At 38.1% G+C, this 23,708-nt stretch overlaps 2 protein-coding genes across 4 annotated transcripts; both read left to right on the forward strand.

The window, feature by feature from the left end:
- Positions 1 to 36: 36 nt before the first annotated feature.
- On the forward strand, positions 37 to 10,458 carry LOC109038884 (protein D2). 3 transcript variants are annotated; one of them, XM_019054246.2, is made up of 7 exons: positions 37 to 141; positions 2,043 to 2,169; positions 3,112 to 3,233; positions 6,835 to 6,961; positions 8,008 to 8,145; positions 9,103 to 9,184; positions 9,894 to 10,458. In XM_019054246.2, the coding sequence occupies exons 2-7, from the start codon at positions 2,118 to 2,120 to the stop codon at positions 9,997 to 9,999; spliced, it is 627 nt and encodes a 208-aa protein (XP_018909791.1). In that variant the 5' UTR covers positions 37 to 141; positions 2,043 to 2,117; the 3' UTR covers positions 10,000 to 10,458. The 3 variants fall into 3 exon arrangements, with proteins under 3 accessions (XP_018909791.1, XP_072155842.1, XP_018909876.1); XM_072299741.1 differs by lacking the exon at positions 8,008 to 8,145; XM_019054331.2 differs by lacking the exon at positions 37 to 141 and having other exon boundaries at positions 2,151 to 2,279.
- Positions 10,459 to 12,597: 2,139 nt separating this feature from the next.
- LOC109035249 (uncharacterized) lies at positions 12,598 to 21,212 on the forward strand. Its single transcript, XM_072299740.1, has 6 exons — positions 12,598 to 12,609; positions 13,868 to 13,974; positions 15,067 to 15,217; positions 16,524 to 16,658; positions 18,532 to 18,619; positions 18,978 to 21,212. The coding sequence occupies exons 4-6, from the start codon at positions 16,565 to 16,567 to the stop codon at positions 20,431 to 20,433; spliced, it is 1,638 nt and encodes a 545-aa protein (XP_072155841.1). The 5' UTR covers positions 12,598 to 12,609; positions 13,868 to 13,974; positions 15,067 to 15,217; positions 16,524 to 16,564; the 3' UTR covers positions 20,434 to 21,212.
- Positions 21,213 to 23,708: the final 2,496 nt, after the last annotated feature.

Genomic DNA, 23,708 nt, shown 5'->3' on the forward strand with positions numbered 1-23,708 from the left:
GTCACTTCGTTGTGCAACTCTGGTTTTTTCTCTCTTCAACGAGACGGAAATAGTTTAAAATTGTTAGACAGTTAGCGACAGTCAGTAATATACAAAATTATACCTTATTACATGTCATGAGCGCAGCAGGCTGGACTTGAGGTAAGGTGATGTACCTCATAGAATATTCAAGGCTATAAATATTCACAAAAAAACTTTTTGCTTACGTTTAATATGTTGTTAACACGTGAGAATAATTATAATAGTCAATTATTGCATAAACATATAGCAAAAAGTAAATGACGGTTTCCTGAAACTCATTAATTTAAAAAAAAGAGATCAGTTATCGAATATTTAAAATCGAATCCGAGAGAATTTTTTTTTTAAGATTGGAAGAATTATAATTGTCCCCTTACCTTCATAGTTAATCGCCGGTAATCAATGAACTACATAACGGGCTTTAAACGCAAGCACCGCAATATTTTTTTTTCTACCATACAATTTTACTTGAAGTATGGTACGCATAGTTTAAACATCTCTAAAATTACCTTGTGACTGGAGAGATAACGGTTTCCTATCCGTTGATTAAAATGCCTCGATCAGCAAAAAACTAAAATCTGCTGCATTCGAATCGTGTATAAGACGACCAAAAAGTACATAATCACTCTAGGGGGTGAGTGGGTCTTCATAATTTTGTAACCCACCGTGTCATGGAGGAGGGGGTGTCAAGCTCAGCACTACATATCATGCAATATGTAAACTGGATTCCAAATTTTTAAGTTTCATACGTATAAATTTTTTTTGACTTCTTCTTTCTTGTGTTGTGCCTTGAAACACAGAACCTTCTAATCAACAGGAGCCATTCCCTCTCCCATCTTTCAGTGAGAAAAGGAGAAACAGGATTCATTTTCTCACTTGTATTTTTCAGACCATTTACTTTCGACTATAGTCTCTCCTTAAATACATTTATATCACAAAATCGTGTATCAAATGTTCATTTTTTCGATCATATAAGATTTCAATTTACCAGCCTCGACAATTGATGGAGACCATAATAGCGTAAGCGATTCTTTCGGGTTTTTTTTTTTTGGGGGGGGGGGGGCAAATATTACGTAACTATTTGGAGTGTCTAGACCAGCCTAACAACCGCGTTACAAGGGGTTTCTGGATCTAAAACGTTTTGAAATAATTTTATTACGTAATTTATGGACAGATCCTTGGGTATTTCGACCTGCATTAAATCGAATAGCTCTGTCAATAACCTGCCATTCTATTATCAAGGTAAAGAGTACTGGGTATCTGAGTGGAATAAGGATTTTTTGTTTACTTGCATGTAGTGATTTTCCAAACTTATTAATTAGTTTCAACACCTGATTTGACTGGCATTGATTAAGAATTCTACTGTGAGTGATTGATGAGAGTTAAATGATTGTATTTCAGGCCAAACACTCTTTTGACGATAACATAGTGACCTGTAGAGTTTACCAATTACCCTCTTTTCTGCACGGAATCATATTGGGGCAATTTGATTTTTTGCAATATGCGATGTTTTACTTCTCACTCTAGTTATTCGTCTCCACTTTTTGAGGGTCCTTATAGAAATGTAGAGCATTCTTTTACGATCGCCCACAGGAAAAGGAGCATTAATATGTAAGGAGGCGACATTCAGAGGAGCTGAAATTTTATTAAGATGGATCGGAAAAGTAAAGTTTGAGTTTTCGAAAACAAAACCTTTCAGTAGATATTCCAAATGTACGTATTTGTGCTGAAAAGAGCCACTTTGCAAGCAAACTCAATGCATATACCTAGTTTCTTTTAGCATAAATAGTCCAAATTACATTTACCTAAATCTGACGAAACCTTAAATCTTCTGAATTTCATATCGCCACAACTTTCAGTTAGCTGAACGCATTTGGGTATATTCTTCGCTTAACTTATCAATTCAATTTCAACAGGGACTTTGCAATGTACGTGCAAAAATTGAAGTGAAACTGTGGCTCAAATTTTGGTTGCTGCAAATTCTATTACAGCAAGATTAATAGATGACGTTTGAACATTTTCAGATTACTTATTCAAGCGGAATTCTGGTAAAATTTGGAAATTGAATAATTGAGAACAGGTTAAAAGTTATCCCAAAGATGCACTGGCTAGCAAAAGTAGAAAACCAATATGTTACTTTAATAATGATCAGTAAGTACCGGGTGCACCTGTTTCAAGACTTAGTAGATGTAGATGGCGTCGGATTCCTTGCCCGCTTTCTTCACTGCCTTTCGACTTGTTGAAAACGAGCCATCATATGTGTATGTATGTTAAGTTGTCGGATATGAAAAATATTGCTATAATGTGTGAATCCCATTCTTAAGTAAGCAGTAAGTCTGCTGCTGGTTTTAGCTGCGATGATGGATTAATATTGAATTTTAACATAAATTTTTACTCATACTTGAATATGACCACGTTGCAAAACATGGTCTCAACAGAAAAATCGAGCAAGGTTTGCCTTCTTTTTGAACAAAAAGGCAATTTCTTGACACCTCGCAAGATACGTTTGAAAATTGGAGCCACATTGCCGTTATTGTCGTCACGATCACAATACTGCCACAACTGGGAAAATAATCATAATAATATTTAAACCATGGATAAATCTGTACCCCATTTGATAATTAAATTAAATCTATTTAATCATAAAATATTTATAAACAAATAACACTGTAAATATAATCAGTGTTTTTTAAACTAGGGGGTACGTCCCTGGGCCACTATACCCAATACGCGACTCAGCCCCCCGAGGGCGCTTTGCGCTTTCCAGGATCGCTTCGCAGACCCTTCATGGGTTGGACGTCTAATATTAATTATAACTTTTTTCAACGTAAAAAGTAATATTATAAGCCCGACTTTCGAGAACAGTATTGAGTTTTTAGCCAAACAAACCGAGATTGCATTAGCCACATTCACCAACTTAAAGATACTGGTCCATGCTTTTTCTTTTTGAAGTGAGTGACTTACTAAATATTTCCTACTTCCTTATTTATTACCTCTCAGTGTTACAACATGGTGGAAAAAAATAATCGTGCGGGCATTTTGCGGAAATGATGAATCCTCTATTTTTACTCGGTGTCTATTTATTAATTGCAGCGCTTCAAGTCATCCTCATTTCAGGATTGATTCCGAATCTGCCAGAGGACATTGAAAGAAAATGTCTTAGGGATGGAATAAAACCGGACATCGTGGACGTAATTCCCGATTTTGAAATTGAGGTATGTTTCTCACAGTAGGGAATTGTATAGACAGTAAGATATTTTGAATGAGTAGCCAGAGTAAACAGTTCAAACAAGCAGATATGATAATAACAAGTTAAAACGAAAGTTTCAGTCTCAGCAGTTCAGCAGTAACTTTTGCGATTAGGAATACCAACATTTTTGGCTCATTTAAGAGACACATCGTGTCTCATTAGTTTTCCTATAAGGTGAAACCACCAGTTACAGACACCCGCAAAAATGTGACCAGTTATAGACAGAGACACCCTTCGTCTAAATATGGTAATAATAAGAAAGAAGTGACTCGGTTCTTTGTGTTGTTGTTTTTAATTCAACTCACTTGAGAGTGTGGGTTGAATTAAAAACAACACACAAAGAACCGAGTCACTTCTTTCTTATTAATACCATATTTAGACGAAGGGTGTCTATAACTGGTCACATTTTTGCGGGTGTCTGTACATACCTGGTGGTTTCACCTTATAGAAAAGTGTTTTTATTAATGGACCAGAATTATTAGTTCCTTCTAAAAAATGTAGTCCAAAGATAAAAGTAACACCTACAAAATTCTGCATCGGTGAATGTTATACTCAAATATTTCCTTATTTGAACCGAGCTCTGCAAATGAAGAATGATGACCTTTGGCTCAATTCAGAAATAAAGCATGTGCCATTTCTTTTCTCATGTGGATCTGGACCGGATTTACCTACTTGCCGCCCATGGGCCGCCTGTATTTTGCCGCCCCCTTCTCATTCGCTTTGAAACATCAATAAAAACCATCAAGTGAACGTGCCAGCGGGGGTGGGGTGCATAAGACGCGTTTACTCGTGTTGGAAACATTTTTTGGGAAAGCCCTGTCAACACTACTAGCAAAAATTCACCGAACTTTGCGCGAACGTTAAGTTTCGTAAACCCATCTCTGCGTGGAAAAGGCTTTCCACTCATAAGAAATGAACGAAAAAATTATGAAAGAACAAACATAAATGTGGTGCAATGATTTAACTTATGCCGCCGCGCCGCGCAGACCGCACCGTGTTTGGAGTGCGTGAAGTATTCCGAGAGTTTTGTAGGCACTATGAGTTTCACGCCGACGACCGCTGCTGAACGCACTGTGTTTGACGCAATGCGTGAAGTATTCACGCAGTCTTGTAGGCACTATGCGTCTCACGCTGACCGCACTGTGTTTGGCGCAATGCATGAAGTATTCATGCATTCTTGTAGGCGCTATCCGTTTCATGCTGACCACAATAACCACACTGTGTTTGATGCAATGCGTGAAGTATTCGTGCAGTCTTGTAAGAGAGTAGGCCCTAATATGTGTTACATGCCGACCGCGACGCCGAGGGCTTCTCCTTTTCATCTCAAGTCATTACTATACTCTCAGGAAATAAGAGATTTTGTTCGTAATTTTTTTTTCTAAATCTGATTTTTTTCATACCTACATTTAAAAAACAAGCAGGAAGCTCCAACGCATTGGCGTCGGAGAGCGGCTCTGGGGGCAGTAGTTGTAGTCAAGAATGAGGGCCTAGACACATTTTGTCATTGATGTACAACCCGACAACTGTCGATTCATGTTTTGTAACTTAGCAGATTTACGTAGCCGGTGTATAAATGTGTATTGGGCTTTGATATGGCGAATACATGGCATTATCACTTGTTGTATACTTTTAATTTTGAAGGCTCTTTGGAGGTCCGCATCCTAAAAAATTTCTCCCACAGTATTTTTTTTAACTTGTCTAGTGAGGAACTCTTGAACTATAGGTTAATGAGCTATAGATTGTGCATAGAAATTGCCAGTCTAAAGTTTCAAGAATGAGAAAATAATCAGCCCATGAGTGGGTCCAGAATGAGGGAGAAGGAAAAGTTGAAATAATTTTACTGGAAGGAGGGATAAATGAGGTACTCACCGAATTTATTCGTACAGAACATTCAAAAATCCCGTGAAAAAACAGCTCACAAATAAAAGCAAATTGCCATAGAAACTTCTTCACGAAATCACACACACAACGAAGAACGAGGCGCTACAGACGAGTCCGTCCAGGACAAGTTAAAAAATTCCCATGAGCCGAGTGCCGTAGGTTAAGGGCCCGTTCGCCAAAACTAATCGGAACTGTATGAATGAATTGCTCCTTTTAAAAATCAAAACAATATCGAATTGCGATATATTACACAGTTAAGATAGGGCTATGTCCTGTCGTAAGCGGCGACATACAGTCGATATCATTTCAATAATCGCCCCAATGGCCACGATAGTTGTTAGACGTTTACGGTTTCCCTGGTAACCTTTGTTTGCTATCAGCTGATATCAAGTAATATGACTAGGAAGCTCCAACCCAGTGGTTAAAGCTTCCTTAACCGCGAAAACTTTAAAATTCAAATTTTCAAATTTTGAACGTAAAGTACATTTTTTCCATCACGAGATAAAAGCACAAACAAGTTTTGAATTGTTGACTGTATCACCATGATTCCAAAAATACAATACACAACATAGCATTGACTAACAATAAAACAGTATGCAATAAAATAAAGTCATGACAAGGAACATAGCCGAAAATGGCGCCGATTCCCATCAACCAACGCGCGGTCTCTACAATGTAACATGCTGCATTGATACTCCCCAGCTGGGACCGTCCGGAATAGCAGCTCTAGTGCAAGCACCAGAGCCGCTAAAATTGCAAAATTTGCCGCCTCCTAGATTTGCCGCCATGGGCCGCGGCCCATATGGCCACCCCCTTAATCCGGCCCTGATGTGGATAGGTGCTTTTATGGATGAGATAGGATTAAAACCCTCTTTTGGACCTTAAGGCTTATGGGAAAAGAGACTTTCATACGTTTATAAATTTGCATATAAAGGGACCACTATTTCTGCCTTGAACATACAAGCACATGTCTACACCGGGAATCCAATGTGACATAAGTTGTTTCCAAAATGAGCTGTAGGTACTTGTTCCTTACTGTAAAATGTGATCCAATTCATTTGTGCCCATCGGCAGTTCTGCGCGGCGCGGATGCCCTTTGGGAGTAGGTTAAAGTGAAACCGCAAGCAAGGCCAAGAAAGACAGACGAAAACAGAAAGATAAGTAGAAAAAACGCAAATAAATAAAAAAAAAAGAAGGAGGAGGAGCAACTGTATAAATTATTAAAGCCGTTAATATTTTGTCCTAAATATTTGGATATTATTGGTTCAAATATGTCAGAATGCAGGGACGCCAGAATATGCCATACATGCCAAAATATCCTTGCGAGGTTTGAATGGACGTATTTCTGCCAAACGGAACTATGTGCATTAAGACATGAGCCCTGAGACCCATAAAAATATATGCGTTACAGGGCTCACGTTATAATGTACATAGTTTCGTTTGGTAGAAATACGTCCAAATATAGAAGCGACTTACTAAGGAGAATTCTTGGTTCCCTCTTTTATTGGGGGTATCAGCGGAGACTACTCATTCATGCACCACCACGCACGAATATTTTTTTAGTTTAAAAGCTCTTAGCATTCACGAGAATTCAAGGCCAAGGCTCCTTGTGAAAGCTCGCAGCTATTTTCACCATGCGGGTCCAATTTTCTCTCGTACGAAGCTTTAATTATTTTTAATTTTAGGTTATGTTCGGAGATGGGGTGCTCGTTGAGTTCGGCAATGAAATCAATGAGAGAGAGTGTCAGGAGGAACCAAACGTTTTATGGCCGTTCGAGAAAAATACGACACATTATACACTCATAATGACAGGTAAAAATTAAATGACATATCTTCATCTAATCAGAAGGAATAGCGGGAGTTAAATATTTTGTCCATCCAAACATACATATCGATGATGAGCGACAACCAAAAAACGCCGTTTTGGTCGTTCGTGCCTCATAGTTCTTGCCATGCTCCAACGCTCTGAAAAAAAAGTTTGGCAAATATTACCAGAAGTACATGAGGTATAATTAGTCTACTTGGTTTTTGACACAAAGATACCTACTGTAGGAGTGTAGGATGATAATAATCAGACATCCGATAGCATTTACCCCACTTTTGCTGAAAGCGATTAAATTTACAGTCTTTGCTACCACCCAGTCTCTTGGTGATAGGCATCTTCATGTACTGGTGCTCTACAACCATATCTACTGTTCTCTCGATACGAGAAGCAACGAAACAAACTGTTGCATCCGTGGCATTATCCATTATTCGTCTTTAAGCATGTATGACTCTCTAAAAGTTTCATAGAAAACATGACTGGTTTCCTCATTAAGAGAACTGGAGTGGATTCTGTGAAACGCCACAATCTCGATATGTTTTTGTATTTTCACCATTAGTTTGAGATTGGGAACATCCAAAAATGACTTCCTTTCTTTATTGGTCAGGCAAAGGCTCGTAATCAGAATTGTGAGTAGATGAGAAGGAGTGGACCTTTACGGACTTTTGTTGTGATTTTATGACGAATTTTTCTTCCATATGGTAAGGATGTAGTGACTCAACGATCCATTATCCAATGGCCATCGGAAATTTTGAATTTCAAGTAATCACGCACTGAAAAATTTGGGCACACTATCCGATTTGCTTCTGATTCACCTATTTAACATTTAGCATAAAAATCGTAAAAAGTCAAAAACCATTTACGAGCGGTTTGAGAGTTTATCCATGATAATAATTCTGCAGATGAATTATTTCCTCTTGTACGTCTATAAATTGGAACGGATTTACTTACTGAGTATGATTTTACTTTCTGCATTTTTACTCTCTTTAAAACATCTCCTATATTCATATAATTATTTTGGTAAATTTTTAATCAGATCCAGATTACCCCACCCGCTCAAATGCCTCACAGCGGGAATTTCAGCATTGGCTCATTGGGAATATTCCAGGAACGGTTGAGGGGAATGGTGAAGAGTTAACCCCCTGGTATCCTCCTCATCCAATTAAATTTGGCGGTAAATTTTCCTTGATTTTTTCTAATCTTCAGCCATTTTGTATCCATTTTTTTTCACAAATATTCAAAAAATTCTACGGATACAAAAACGCTCTGCAGTATTTTTTCAAACGCTCTTTTTCCAACTTCCAACCGTTTAAGATGAGCTGTACAAATAGAACCTTTCACTCATTTTATTTATTAGGTTACAATCATGTTCTCCTCCCCCCCCCCTATCCCTCAAGATCCTATCACATTTCGCTTGAATTTGTGAAATTCCCCCAAATGGTAATATATTCGGGCAGGATACATGTATCACCGTGTCAGTTCACACTTCAGAAAAGGTGAGTCCTCTGATTAATTTAAAACAAATATGGTACATGTCGACGGTGAAAACACCGAACCGCGTATCTCGTTTGCCGTGTTTTAAAATCTCCGCTTCCATTATATGTTAAATAAAAGATAGCAAATCAACATCACCCCTTGAAGTTTTCACAGAGTTTTTTATTTACGGAAAGGAAAAATCACGGAAGTTTTGAAGAATTGACATCGGGTAACTTTCCATTTAAAAAATGAAATGTGCCAGGAAGTCTGCAACCTCCCAAAACACGATACCTGGTTTAGGAGCCTCGCCGTTGATATTCAATAAGTTCCAATGTCTTTAATGCACTTAACTTTATTTAGAAAGCCATGTCACGGCCTTAATTCAAATTTTATTTCTAAAACGTGAAATCGGGCAGTTGTGCCGAACACTCATTGGCGCACTGCACTATGACACTGACTGAAAATTGCCATTATTTAACAGTCGAAGGAAATTCACAGAAAATTGTCGGGAAAATTGTGGGTTTGTTTTCCTTCAGATTCAACTTTAGCCATGGATACGCATAAGTGACACTATCGCCATATATTGATATTTCCAAAAATTTAAATTTAGTTTTTGTTTTAAAATCTTAAAATGGCATAAATTTAACTGTTGCAGGATTCCACAGGTATACGTTCATTGTCTTCATGCAACCGGAGGGGGAAAAAATTAAGTTTGACGAACCTAAACTGAACGACTCGTAAGTTACCATACTTTATAGAAATGAACCTCTGGTTATTTTTACCTATTATGTCGTCACAAGCATAGCGTGGGTCTGAAAAAGAGGGGGGTTTTATTTTTCTTAAACTTTATAGCTCCGCTTTCGAAGTTCTCGCGTATAAAACAAACTGTGGGGGGCTTCAGGCTCACGTTGGGTGTTTTACGCCTGCGCTCATCCACTTTCTCAAGAATGGATAATACTAAACTCTAAAGGATGCTTGAGGTCCTCCAAGCTTCATTGAAAAGACATTGAAGGTTCATTGGTCGCACATAGTTCCATAGTTGTATATATGAATCATAGACGGAGGGGATCTCCTGTTCCTGAATAAGTATATCGAAAGTGTTTATTTGTGTTATTTTACTGATTCGTTTGGAAGTCTAAACAGGATTAATTCGACTCACTCCTGTGATGTTTCTCTGTTCATATTATTAATCGCAATATAATTCAGTCGGTTGGGCATTCTGTTAGATATCGTTGGTTTGTCCATTCGTTAGTTAGTTAGTCGATAATTTTGATTTACAGCATTCATTACTACCGAACGTTGCGATTATAAATGTCCGCGGCCCAGCGTTGAAAATGATTTACTCTTGCTTTCAGTCAAGTTAAGAAGAACTTACCTACAGACTCTACCAACTTACCTTTTAAGAACAACCTAAGTAACTAACGTAATGTAATATTCATTTTGCAGTGTACATGGACGAGCACATTTCAACACTAAGAAGTTTGCGGCCAAGTACAATTTAGGAGATCCGGTGGCGATTAACTATTTCCGTGCCGAGTCTTTTTACGGATGAGGAAACAGTCTAGTGATTGGAGGTAGAGAATAATTATCGATGGATAATTCTGTAACATTTTTGGGGAGCCCATAATTCGCAAAAAATAAACTGGATCGCCACCTTTATTTATAATTTTCACAAGAATAACTTACGAGTATAAATCTTCATCTATTTTATTATTTTTTCCCCTGAAATTCTTACTTTAGTAATGTAAGAACGATTAGGTAGGCTGGGCCATTGGACTAACTATACATGACAAGGCGCTCTAATTAATATATATTTACGTACCCTCCTTATTAAGGAATTGTACATATGTATTTACAATAATTGACTTAATGCTAAACTTAAGGCTAAGGTGTTAGAATAGGTTGCCCCAGTATCGGGGGCTAAAGGGAGGAATATTTACAACGGGGCGTTATAAATATAGTCTATGATTGTATAAGTGTATGTACATGTTTGAATAAATGATAAACAAATGCTTTTATTTTATTATTCTATTTTCCCTACCCTAAAGACACGAAAAGTAAAGACGCCTAAGGACACTATGTACAAAGGTGACAATTATGTACATGATAGTATTAAATGCTAATTAGTATTGTGTGTCTTTCATTATCGTAATTTAAACCATTGCTGTTTACTTAAAGACAGTATGTACAGTTTTTACATGGTTAGCAATAGGTAAATTAGGGAAATTTTGTCTTTTCTTAGCGACGGTTGGCAAAAAGGGTCATATTTGTGAAAGTATACTGATGGACTGGATGTAGGTGAGTTGGTAAAAACAACAAGGGGTAAGCTTTAATCTGGTACACTTACATCTCATTAAAACAGGATGGATCGAGATGGATTGAGTCAGCGAAACACATCGGGACGAAACGAGATTAATCGGAATTGTGGTTTAGGGCGAGGTAAATCCGTATGGATGAGGAATAAACAGAGGCGGATCCAGTGTGAGTCGGAGGGGGAGTCATTTGCTGATGCCGAATGGGGGGTCTCCCCTGGCAAATTTTTAAAAAAAATAGGCCCTCCTAGATTGAATTTTAAGCAGTTTTAGCGTACAACGTGTACTTACATTATTTGAAAGTTGATAATTGACGAACATTATGTCTTTCAGCGTAATTTTATTTTAGTATATGAACTAGGTCTTTATATCTGCGTGTTGAGTAACTTTTGGGTTGGTAAACTTGTAAATTTTCAGGGGCACTGTCTTCTCTCTTTTTTCCTTCTTTGGCCCAAAGGGAGGGCCATGGCACCATTTCCATCTTTCCCCTGAATCCGCCACTGCGATCAAACGGGATACAAATGGCTAAAACTCGGTAGCTAAAGTTGCTGAATGCTAATCATAAGGAAATAAGTTGAATTGTTTTGCTAAAAAAAAAAAAAGAAAAAAAAAAAGGCTACCGACCGTAAAAACCGTTTTTTACACAAAAAAAGAAGAAGAGATGGTGAAATAATTCTTCGGAACCTAAGGAGAGTTTACCTTCGAGCAGATAACCTTTATGTTTTCTAGCTTATTCCTCCACTTAACGCTGCAGGACCACCAACATTAAAGATACAACTTTTTTAACTTCTATGCAGCTGATATTGCATATCAGTTGGATTGAAGGTAAATCGTATTTCTCGCTCTTAAGTCAATTCGAGCAGGCTCAATACATGAAATTAGTAGACTCAAATGGATGCTGCTAAAAAGAACTATGTTGCACACAATCCCTATGTCATGTGCACATAGTTCCTTTTAGCATAAATACGTCCAGATGCATGATAAAAATTGTTCAATCCCCGACTGGCTCTCATTGTAGCGCTATCAGCTTAAAAAGCACTAATATTAGCGTGTGTGACTGCGTCCCGTGTGAAGCGCGGGTTAATTGCCTGTATATTTCACAATATTATTTAGAAAATTTAAGAAAATCGTTTATAATTTTACGATTCCAATTTGTTTGACATTTCGCCATCCTGCATATGTGACGCTTGATGAGTTCTGTGGGATGGACATTCGTGTTTAAGACAAGAGATTTTAACTCCATACCAACGTTGCAAAATTAACTTAAACAGAAGTAAAAATTTTACATGAATATAACTGCAATTTTTGGCCAAAATTTTGCTGATATTGCATGCAGGTTTTAGATGAGGTAATTTTAAAAAAGTAAAGAACTTCGCGCCTCTTCCAATAGTGGTCTGCTTGTTGTGCTGCAAAGTGACCACGGGGCGCTGCCCCCTTTTAATAATCAACAAAAAGGATAAAAGGGCCAGACGAGAGACAACCACAAGCGAGACAAAAGTCTCTTCCGGAATCGGTCACGGGCGCTGAATCTTCCGTAATTTAAACTTTCAAATTCCGTTTTCAACTTTTATTTAGTTTTCCTCTCAAGATTCGGACCTCTTTCCCCTGAATCTATGAAACTTTCGTTTTATCTCTTCGTTCATTTATCTAATGACTAAACTTACCAGCTGATGGCCGCCTTGATCATAGCCAGTCAAACACGCACAGTCGTGTTATCTCACCATCTCTTACGTCAAAAAGTCTATAGACTAAATAGGCGTAGGCTGTTGACCTCTGTTGACCTCTGTTGATGTGTTTAGCTTTTGGAATTTGATATAGTACCAAAGCTTGCAGCCTACACAGTGCTGCTGGTAAGTAATTAAAATGTCGAGATAATTTTGCCATTTTTACTTTATTCGATTTTGCTATTTTGAAATATAGAAATGTATAGGTATGAAAAAGTTAGTTCCGTCCACTGAAAGAGGAACCGTGGTTCACAAAAATTCGAAATGTATTTATTGATACCGCAGCACAAGCAAATGGTGTATAAACATTTGTGGACGGAAAACCTACAAAAATGTTTACACAAACCGAATGAGGGTGCTGTGTAAAGTTTACAATTAAAGAGACTTGTTTCCAGGAAAAGCTACGTAAAATTCCAATCTGCTATCTTTGTTGAATCATCATACAGCTTCTCGTCCTTTATTGGTACAAAAAAGAGTTTTGGACCCGCTCAAAACTATCTCTGCAAGATACTATAGTAAGATTTTTACGTCGGAAACAAAAAGGCAGATTTTTTGACCCGCAACTCAACGAAACTCGCTTGGCTGAAAATGTTGAATTTTTACTCCCAATTTTGATACCTCGTCATCCTCGTCCCCCTGTTGCATCCGTCCCCTTCCACCTCTCTCTCTCTCTCTCTCTCTTTTTAACCGCGGGGAGTGTGTTTTAGTACTCTGATAAAAAAAGTGCATTAGATGGAGGTTGATAAAAACATGAGCCACGCACGCAATGAGATAAAGGGGAGGAACTTGATTCGGTGACTGATAACGCAAAATTGATAAAACCTGAGTGTTCTCAAAATTCATGCTATTTAAATAGAGCATGGCTTTGTGGACGTCATTATATACTCCTTGCTTAATAATAATTTGAATGGACATCAGCTTAGGTATAGTTGTCGATAAATTGTGATTTTCGCTTCAAGTGGCGTTAAAAATATTTTATTCACACAGTGTTATCAATTTTTGATAAAAATAAGAGGTTGATAAGTTTGGGAAAAGTAATTGTGAAATGTAACTTAAAATTTTCAGTACGTTGGCTTTACAAGAGAGATATACTGTCATTGAAACAGTTTCTGTCTACTATCTTCAGTTCTATCTTCATTCGTGTTTATTGTGTTTACTATGCTTGAATATCAAAATTTTGATTAATAATGCAGAATTGTATGGATATACTGTTCTTGCCTGTATCTCAAAACTTTGAAATTTTAAACTTCCCAACAAAAGCTACAGTGTTGCAAAGTTTGAAAGACAAAGTTCTGATGTGCAAGCAAGAACAGTATATCCATAACATGCTGTAATATGAACTCGTCTCTTTGGATAAACATATGTATCATATTGGGCGTCAAAGTAGTTTTACTCGTTGCTGAAATACCTCAAGACAAACTCAGAAAACTGGAGGAGGCTCGAATTATTCCAGATTACGCCGAATATTTCCAGCACTGCGTGGAAGCTGAGGTCAGTTAAGTGGGTTCTCTATTTTTATCAGTTTTTTTCCCCTCATACAAATTTATTACATTTTTCTAGTTTTTGCTGCGAAAGTTAGATGTGAGAAAGTAAAATTACAAAGGAAAAACGCAAAAGGTCCATTTATATGGTGTGAGTTTAACTGCAATGTGACTGTTCTGCATTAAAATTTTGTTTGAAAATCATAAATGGTCGTATTTCTACCAATTGGAGCTATTGACGAGTGGAAAAGATGGGGTGTGCTCTAGACAGCTGCAAAAGAAACAATGTGAAAGTGGGCGTGATTCCCTTCTAAGAAATGGAAAAGTGGGATTTTACATCCTGTCCAACGGAACTACGTGCCAACTGAATGCGGCACTCATGAGCCGTTGGAATGGCAAGAGAACGTTGTGGACAGGGCTCATGAGTTTAAAGCTAAGCAAGAGCGACAACAGAGACGGCTTCGTTGCCGCAGACGTCACTGGCGCTGTATAGTTCTCATTCATTCTCACGGTCCTCAAACAACAAGCATACCTCTTATTTGCCACCTGCCTCCTGTTCAGTTTGGTAGAAATACGTCCGAATTTCGTTTTATAGTTTTTAATAATTATACAACTTTTAAGCGTGCCAGGAGGGCTCGCTTTTTTTACTTTACATACTTCAGAGAAACTAAGATGTGTCTTGCATATGTGGATTGCATTTTGCAAAAAGGAACCACTAGCATTACAATGATGCTAAGATTGTGCAACTTCATCCTTTGCAATAAAATTGCGGAAATCGTGAAAAACTATGAAAAGATGGTAATTTTTGTCTTAAATTTACAGTTTTTAGCAAGTAAAATAGAAACTATTAATGGATAATCGGGTTTTTCCTCCAAGACAAAAGAAGTTGCACAATCTTAGCAACATTGCAATGCTAGTGGTTCCTTTTTGCAAAATGCAATCCATGTGTAGGTAGATTATTTTGCTAGGGGGGCGCAGCCGCAGGGAATCTGGGGAGTGTGGAATATCCCTAGTCCAGAAGGGGGTCAGAGGTTTCATAAATATTTTAGTAAGTGTCAGCAAAGGTTATGTTTTGACAAAATCGCATTGTTCCTGTTTGTAGATAAAGTTTGAGGAAAAAGGCAAAGACCAATCGACTTTTCGAATATTAGCAGATTTTGGAAATGCAATCGATTTACGAACCGTGTCCGACAACAAGCCAGAAATTCGATGGCAAGCCAATGTTGGCGAGTACTATACAGTTGCATTAATAGGTAACCTGCACATTTTAACTCAATCTGCCTGAAAAATTCCTCTTAATCTTCGATTTTTCAGAGAGAGGCGCGACGCAGTTAATCGAAGTTAAAAGTTGAAAAAAAAAACCCTAAGCTGAAAGTCTGAAAATGTATTTGAATGCACAACTATTAGCATATTTTCGCACTTTTCACAGTTATCTTCAAAAAATTTATGAATACTTTTTTTTATCAAGATTCGTTTGGAGACCCGCAAAAGATAAATGATCAATAAAATTTTAAACTTACTTGCACGTAAAAAGTTTTACATGCAAGTACGTTTAAAATTGTATTGACTCTTTTTCATACTTCAATGTAGCCCCATTCGCAACTGGAATCAGAAGGACGCATTGCAAATCGCGTTTTTAGCCTTTCAAAGTGGCATGTGAGGCACAAAAACGTGTTGTTAAATATCTGGAAATTTGCACGCACACAACTTTTGGCGTCAATTTACGTGATGAGCAGAGTTTTCTCAAAAATTATTTGTCACCCCTTTTCCCTTCGCAACATTTCCACATTCACAGCTGTAACAAGTTGCACCAGCCGCACTCATTGCAAATCACGTTTTCGTCAATCGAAGTAACAGGCAAAGGCTGAGTTTACCAGGAAGGAACCGACCCAAATTTCGAAAAAATTGAGCTAGGTATGTTTCTGAGTTTAACTAGTCGTATATATTTTCTCCTGCCAAAAACTCTAAGCAGAAAAAAAATAATTTGTGAAAAGAGAGGTTTCAATTTATTCTCTACATTGAGTCTTATGGAGGAATAAACTTCAAACCTCTTTTTCTCAGTTTCGAGTTTATGTGCATTGGTTCCTTTCCGATAAACTCAATCCAAATGTATGCTACTGAAGGTCTAAAAATATGTAGTATGATACACCTGAAGCAAATTTTTAAATAATAAGGTCAATAATACATATAATATGTTTATTAATGCGTAAAGCAACTTGCACTTGCCGATTCGTCTACTTTTCTTGCGCAGCGTTAAAGTCTCTGAAGTAATTTTTGCATTTTGCCGTCTCGGTAATCTCTCGTGTGGTTCAGCATGATCAAATTTTGAAGGTACAGAACCTTAGGAGCGTCTTTCTTCGATGTCTGGCGACGGCGGAAAACACTGCAACCAAGTCCAGGCCGAGAGGACACACAGATTTTGTTTCTAGGCCCTCTAGGAACGGAATTTGCGGATTTTTCCGAAGTCAGATCTTGCGGTTCGTCGAGTTGTCCGTCATTATCAGTGTCAACATACATATTTACTATATATTTGAATAATCATAATTTTTGCACCTTCAGATCCAGATGTGGTGCGTCATCCACCACAACCAGTGGAAAGAATGCATTGGCTGATTATCAATGTCCCGGGTTGTTGGTTACCTGGCGGTCAGGAAATCATACCGTATCAAAAACCAGCGAATCCGACAAAAGAAGGTATCTAAAATCGATTGACATACGCTTTTCACTCGATACTACGTATATTTTGCCATGGAATCTGTCTCTCGTTATAGACGATCAAAATACATGTATATCTGTCGCAGGCTAAAGGTCAAATCCGGCATTTAGGCAAATGCCTAGGCAAATAGAAAAGAAATGGTGAAAATCATTGAAATTCGTCGATTGCCTAGGCATTTGCGCAAATGCCTGAAGATTTGACCAAATGCCGAGGGCTGATTAGGCAAATAGTAAACTGTGTTTTTAATGAGGTCAAGGTGACAGCAACCTCCAGCCCGGCTCACAAAGTAGCTGAAACTGCAACGTCGAGCTCCGAGCCTACTCAGAACGTGTGTGGTGATCAACCCCAATGCTCCTCTTGTCAAAAGCCTGGTAGCTTAAAAAAATGCAGCTCTTGCGATAATTCATGTCTTCAAGAGTGTGGTAATGAAGACGGCGACCAACCATTTGTTTGTAAGTATTGTCATGGCGAGGCAGAAATACGCACAACAAGAGCGGAAGCCCATCTACGACAAAAAGTTGCAGCTCAAAAAATGACAGAAAGAAGTTCGAAATTATTCACACCTTTAAAAGTGGAAGATACAATTATTTTGAACATTTCAAAATTTGATCGTGGTCCGTTGGACCCAAAAAACATCGAAGGAATTGTTCTTGACGTCCGCAATAATGTTTACCAAATTGGAACACCCGCAGGTGTCATCAAAAATTGGTGTTCGCGGGAAGAATTAAAACAAGTAGAGGCAATAAAATTTGAAATATCTCAGGTTCCGAGGGATAAGCTAGTGTCGGTCCGCGAAGCAGTTTCTGGCGTTTCGTTATTTGAAGGGCAAGGCTTTGTCAAGTGTAATTGCCAAGCCAGTAAAAATCAATGTGCGACCAAACGATGTTCTTGCTTCAAAAATCAGAGAAAATGTTCCAGCAAGTGCCACCAACCCATCGCGTGCTCGAACAAGTAACGCTACTGCCTCATTCTTTTTAAGGTACAGACTTTCTTTTTTTTCTTTTTTTTTTTGGCCGTGGTTTTTTGGATTATTGCAAATTGACTTTTTCTCAGATTTTGACTATTTGCCTGAAAAGGAACATCATTTGCCTTTTTGCCTAACGTGCCCTCGGCGTTTACGCAAATGCCTAGGCTTTTATGTAATTGCCTCGTCATTTAGTCAAATGCCTAGGCAAATAGCCAATCTACGTTTTCGATTAAACTTGACCATTTGCCTAGGCATTTGCCTAAATGCCGGATTTGACCTTTAGCCTGCGACATATCTACGTATACGAGGAGTCAAATAGAGTTTTGTTCGCAAATCTTATCATAGGAATAAAATCTTTAGGACAGGCAAATTCCAAAAGTTCATTAATGACTTACATTACTTATAAGCCTTATCCTGGTGAGAAACGGCTAGAACTACACTGAAAAAAATTTCTGCCCTGAAAGCCGTACTTACGGGCTGTATAGACTTACTGTCCGCGTTCCGGGCTAAGAGATCAAAAATTCCGGGCGTAGCGGCCGGAACATTTGGCCTCTAAGCCCGGAACAGTCGATAAGTCTATACAGCTCGTGACTATTTTTTTCAATGCAGTCTCTCGAAGTGCTTCATTTGTCTATTTTACAGATTTTGATCGAAACGCAATAAAAACGCAAGACAAACAGTTCCCTTTAGATCAAGAAAAATGCCCAATGAATATTTTCATGTAGCAAACAGTTTTTTTAAGGCTAGCATAAACTCTGGTTGCTACAAGAAACTGTTTTGACGTCCTATATTTGAAGAGAATTCTGAACCGATTACTTATTTTTGTATTTAAAAAGCGAATAAACATTCATTTGTTTTCTTGATCATCTAATTTTTTATCGCAGGTGAAGTCCACAAAATTGTTGCCCTTATTTATCAACAACCCGATGGGATAATGAATGTCACAGAATCTTCCTTGACAAGTGATGAATTGTAAGTAGAGGAAAATGTAACCTACGAAATACACTTTATCTACCTATAGTCGTATAAACAATTTGCAGAATTTCCTCCAATTTTTTGCCGTCTCTAGAAAAATATCCTTTTTTATTTCTACGGGTAGTTAAAAGTTATAACAATTTTTTTTTTTGTCTTTTTTTTGGACGGAAAATTTTCAGTCCCCGCTATACAAATCTAGGCTACAAAGTACACCATCAAACATCCCTGGAACCAATTGTATTTACTCAAAAATTTCGATTTATCCCCCAAATTTGGACCTGTTTTAAATGACTGTTTTCCTTCATTCTGTGCCGAATTATGATGATTTATTTGCCTCTTAATTTATTTTCCTCAGGGTTGCAGGGATGAGGCACGCATTTAGAATTCGAAAGTTTGCACAACACTACAACCTCATGTTTCCGTTTGCGATGAATTTTTTCTTGGCAGAATATAAAGATCCTAAAATACCTCTACCAGGTCAGAAGAGGCCTCAACAACAAAATCAACAAAAGAAGAAGAAAAATCAGCAGCAGCAGCAAAATCGACAACAAAATCCAAATCAGCAAATAAAACATAACCAACAAAAAAACCAAAATCAGGCTCAGCAAAAACATCAGCAGAATAGAGACCAGCAACAGCTCCAAAACAAACAGCAGCAATGGAACAAACCCACTACAATGCAAGTCCAGACGGAAGATGATCAAAAGCAGATACAGCGACAGCAAAATAAACAACAACCGCAACAACCATCACAAAAAAGACGACAAGAACAAGAACATCAACAACAGCAGCAGCAGCAGAAGGAACAAAAACAACAGCGACATCAACAGCAAAAACAGACCCCATCAGACAATCTGATGGATACGTTCATAGCCGCTCAAAAACAGGATTTTCTTAATCAACAGCGACAACGGAATATGGAGTATCAAAAACAGCAGCAGCGACAGCAGCAAAAACAAAAACAACAACAACAACAGCAGCAGCAGCAGCTGAACCAACAACAACAGCATAGCCATCACCCATCGACATCAACACATTTTCCTCACGAAGAAGAAGAAGAGGAGGTAACATTGGATTCAGCAGAGCTTCTGAGAAGACAAGAAGTCCTTGATTACTATGCAAACAAAGATAATGGTATTACTGAAAGAGTGTGGATCATAGCGTATACAACAGATAATCCAATCAGAGCGATCTACATGAGGGACTATCAAGAAAAGCAACGACGGAAATATGAAGATAAATACAAATGGCCGGACCCACCGAGTCCAACAACGAAAACCACAACGGCAACGAAAACCACAACGACAACAAAAACCACAACGGCAACGAAAACGACAACGACTACGGTACGGACAACACGACATAAATCGACAGTAGCCTCATCGACAGAGAGAGACGAATGGGCAGGCATCATGACGATGCAGATGCCTATCGTGCCTGATATGGATGAATTCGAGGATTATGAGGGGCCAAGAACTAGGCCTGGTCCTTCAACGACAATGCACCCTATTCGAGCGAGGTATCTGGAGGACTACGAGAAGAAAAAGCACCGAAAAAAACACGAAAAACCACCCAATGGTACGACGGAGAAAGATGAATGGGCGGGCATCATGACCATGCAGATGCCTATCGTGCCTGATATGGATGAATTCGAGGATTATGAGGGGCCAAGAACTAGGCCTGGTCCTTCCACGACAATGCACCCTATTCGAGCGAGGTACATGCAGGACTACGAGGAAAAGCGACGGAAGAAAAAACTCGGAAAAAACAGTGAAAATGGACAAAAAACCAATAAAAAGCAATCTGAGTAACTCTAATTATGTATTTACACGCTTTTGACAGAGCACAAGGAGTTAATTTTACACTAATGCCCCCCACACTTCATGAGGTAAAGAGCAAACTTTAAAACAGGATTGGAGGAGTATCGTTAAGGGCCTTTTCCGGCCCCACCTGGATTTTGCTGAATTTTTCATATTTTTTAAGTATGTCAGAATGAGGCTTGGTTTCAGTACCATGTTAAAAAAAATGTAAGTTCAAGCACTATATCGAGAGAGAGAGTGTTTAAAATAGCTGAGAGTTTGTGGGAGAGCAAAAGAATTGAAGTCGAAGATATTGATGCACGAACGGTTTGTATTGAAAAACTTTGAATGAAACACAATTTCACACAGTGTACAAGTATGGGTCTGAATAAGAGTGAGTAGAACTAGATCTCGGGTTGAAGATGTTAAGAGGAGACCCAAGGAGACAGACAGACCTCGAATTTTAGGCAGCACGAGCTTTTATAGACTTGCTGACGTCACAGGTGGTGAGACAACAAGTCTACACGCCATTGGCTGGCTATAATCTATGTAGGTATCAGCTGCAAGTCTGGTAATTAGAATAATGGGACATTATACGAGATGACTGGGAGATTGGACTGAGAAATGAGGAAAATGAACAAATCCAGCCATCTGAGATGAATTGGAGAAATATTGAAGAAAATTTAGAAGTTTAAAAAAAAGGCAAGTTGCAGGGATTTGGATACCTGTGACATCCCCCGGCTGAAAGAAAGTGCGACCTCGCACGAAAAGAAAAAAAAAAGAAAGAAAAATGGGCCGGAAGGGCAGAAAAGGGGGTGTCGATAAAAAAAAGAAAATCGAAGATTACCAAAAAAATTATGAAAAAATATGAGAGAAAAAGAGGGAGGGGAGATAATAACTTGCAACGGATAACTACACAAATTATAGACTTGAACTGAGGAAGTACATGATTGTGATTACAAAATATAAAAATTATAAAGAAACTTGGCACATCTGTGCAAGGTGCACAAGTTGGAATGTTAAAAGCGCATTAATGACCGGTGAGGTGCGAGTGGTGATAAAGCCGCGTGAGATTGAATCATAGATATATAGGCGTCATTAATGGTCGGCGCTAATTACATTGGCGTAGCGTCTGAAAGAGAATAGAACAGGCAATCGCTAACAATTAGTAAGATTTGATAAGATGAGCGATTGAGAATAAAATATAAATGATTATGAAAACATTAATAGAATCGTTAGGAGAAAAGAAAAATTTGAGAAGGATCTCAATAATCGAGTGATACAAGGTAAGTATCTAAGATGAGTATTAGAAATAGATTAGATATAAGATAAGATATAAATGAATTAATCCGTAGTGTCAAGAAGAGAGAGCGCATTTTAACAAAATTCTGCTTGTCTGATTTCAGGTGAGTAACAAGTTAACAATTAAATTCCGACGGTAGGTAAGTATGAGGGAAAAAACGTTTGATTCCAACTGTATTACTTCAGTCAGAAACTTCATGGTAATTACAGTCCTAGTCCTAGGTAGACTCTACGCCAAATATTTTACTGAACGGAGCCCATACAAAGGTGCATTTCAATTTTTTTTTTTTTTTTTGAGTTTTAAATTCGATTTATTCGATCGATACATATAATACATCCAGGGGCGTCGCATCAATAAGAGTATTAGATTTAGAAAAACCTGTCAGGGACAAGGAGACAAACTAAATCTATGATTAAATGAGAAAAAGGGAGTGAGGAATTCATGACCTCTTGCCATGGACGAACAATTACAAAACAAAAAAGAGAAGAATTTACTCTGAAAACAGAGCAAGGGAGACGTAATCTAATAAGTGACATTGACACCACAGCCACGCACAAGTGCGGGGGGGGGGGGGGGGGTCTCCAACACATTCATCATACGATTGATTTGTTCGGATTGCTTCTTTACAAGGTCTTCTAGGGCCTTAATTCTTCTATCATAACTATTTTGATTAATAGGAATGATAGGAATTGGTGCTACAGTTGACGAGGAATTGACCGAGTTCTTGGTTTTACTGCCAGAAGTTAAAACTTGAGAATAAAGTCTATTCAGAGATTGGACACATTTCATGGACTTTACTAGTAGACAAAAAATCAACAAAAAATAGCGGAAGTTGAGTGGATTTCAATTGCGATTTATCTCTGTGGCGATTATTAAATTTGTGAGCACCTTCTTATCTTCGACGGTTACATTATTTATTCTATCGTATGAGCTGAATCGGACAACATCAACCGAAGAGAGCTCTCGCGATGCCATCCATTTAGAACTGGAACCGGGGCGTGGGTGGGTTCTTCCTCCGGCTCCGGCACAGCAAACTCGGGCAGCCCCAAATTGGAGTCTTCTGCGCTGCGCCAACTCCTGCTTCCTGAGGAAACAAACGGAAGGGAAAGGAAATGAAAAGGGAATAACACTCACATATCGCATCCTAAAGATCATTTTGTGACTGAAATGTTGAAGTAAATTGCAATAATATTATATAAAATGTTATTACTTTTTTGCAATATAATCGGGATTTTTTTAAACAATAAATTGACACATTTTCTTTTTTATTGAAAAAAATAAATAGATAAAAATAAAATAAAACTTTATTGAAGACTTTTTTGGTAACAGGACGTATGAGGCTTGCAATGTTGCTAAGATTGTGCAATTTTTTATGGCATTCGTGGAAGATGAAATTCATTCGCAGTCGACTTACTCCCTTCCAATAGTGAGGGAAACTCGGAGCGGATTCAGGAAAAATTCACCGTGGAACTGTAAATTACTTACAACTAGAGAACTACGTTGCACAGTCTCAGCAGCATTGGAAGTCTTAGACGTCCTTTTACCGAAAAATGCCTCTATTTCATTTGACAGAAAATCGAAATTTTTTTCGGGCCTCAACATGTGGGAAATTATCTCCTTTTTTTCAATTTTACACACGTAGAACTCAATTTAAACTAAGAACCGTGTAGTTGTACGTTTGTATGTTTTTGAAAAGAGCGCAAAAAAATGAATTAAAAATGTTCAGTGAAACTTTTTTCTACGTTGCCAAATTCTGCAGAAAATTCATTCCAACGAGCAAAAACTGGCCAAAATTTGATAAATTTCCACGCCTAACGTTCAAGAAAAGGGGGTACAACTTTTATATTGACGTACTTACGTAACAGCCCTCACCTATATTTTCCATTTCTTGAATCTTAGGCGTAGCAATTCATCAAATTTTGGCCATTTTTGGCTCTTTGGAACGACATTTCTCGACAATTTGGCAACGTAGAAAAAAGGTTCA

Source organism: Bemisia tabaci, chromosome 4 (assembly GCF_918797505.1).
Source record: "Bemisia tabaci chromosome 4, PGI_BMITA_v3".
Taxonomy (NCBI): Eukaryota; Metazoa; Arthropoda; class Insecta; order Hemiptera; family Aleyrodidae; genus Bemisia; species Bemisia tabaci.

Bases quoted from the DNA above. Each gene is read 5' to 3' on its own strand.
- LOC109038884 (XM_019054246.2), top strand. From the start codon at position 2,118: ATGCACTGGCTAGCAAAAGTAGAAAACCAATATGTTACTTTAATAATG. The intron at 2,170-3,111 runs GTAAGTACCGGG...TATTAATTGCAG, and splicing joins TGTTACTTTAATAATGATCA to CGCTTCAAGTCATCCTCATT. The intron at 6,962-8,007 runs GTAAAAATTAAA...ATTTTTAATCAG, and splicing joins TTATACACTCATAATGACAG to ATCCAGATTACCCCACCCGC.
- LOC109035249 (XM_072299740.1), top strand. From the start codon at position 16,565: ATGCATTGGCTGATTATCAATGTCCCGGGTTGTTGGTTACCTGGCGGT. The intron at 16,659-18,531 runs GTATCTAAAATC...TTTTTATCGCAG, and splicing joins AGCGAATCCGACAAAAGAAG to GTGAAGTCCACAAAATTGTT. The intron at 18,620-18,977 runs GTAAGTAGAGGA...TATTTTCCTCAG, and splicing joins TCCTTGACAAGTGATGAATT to GGTTGCAGGGATGAGGCACG.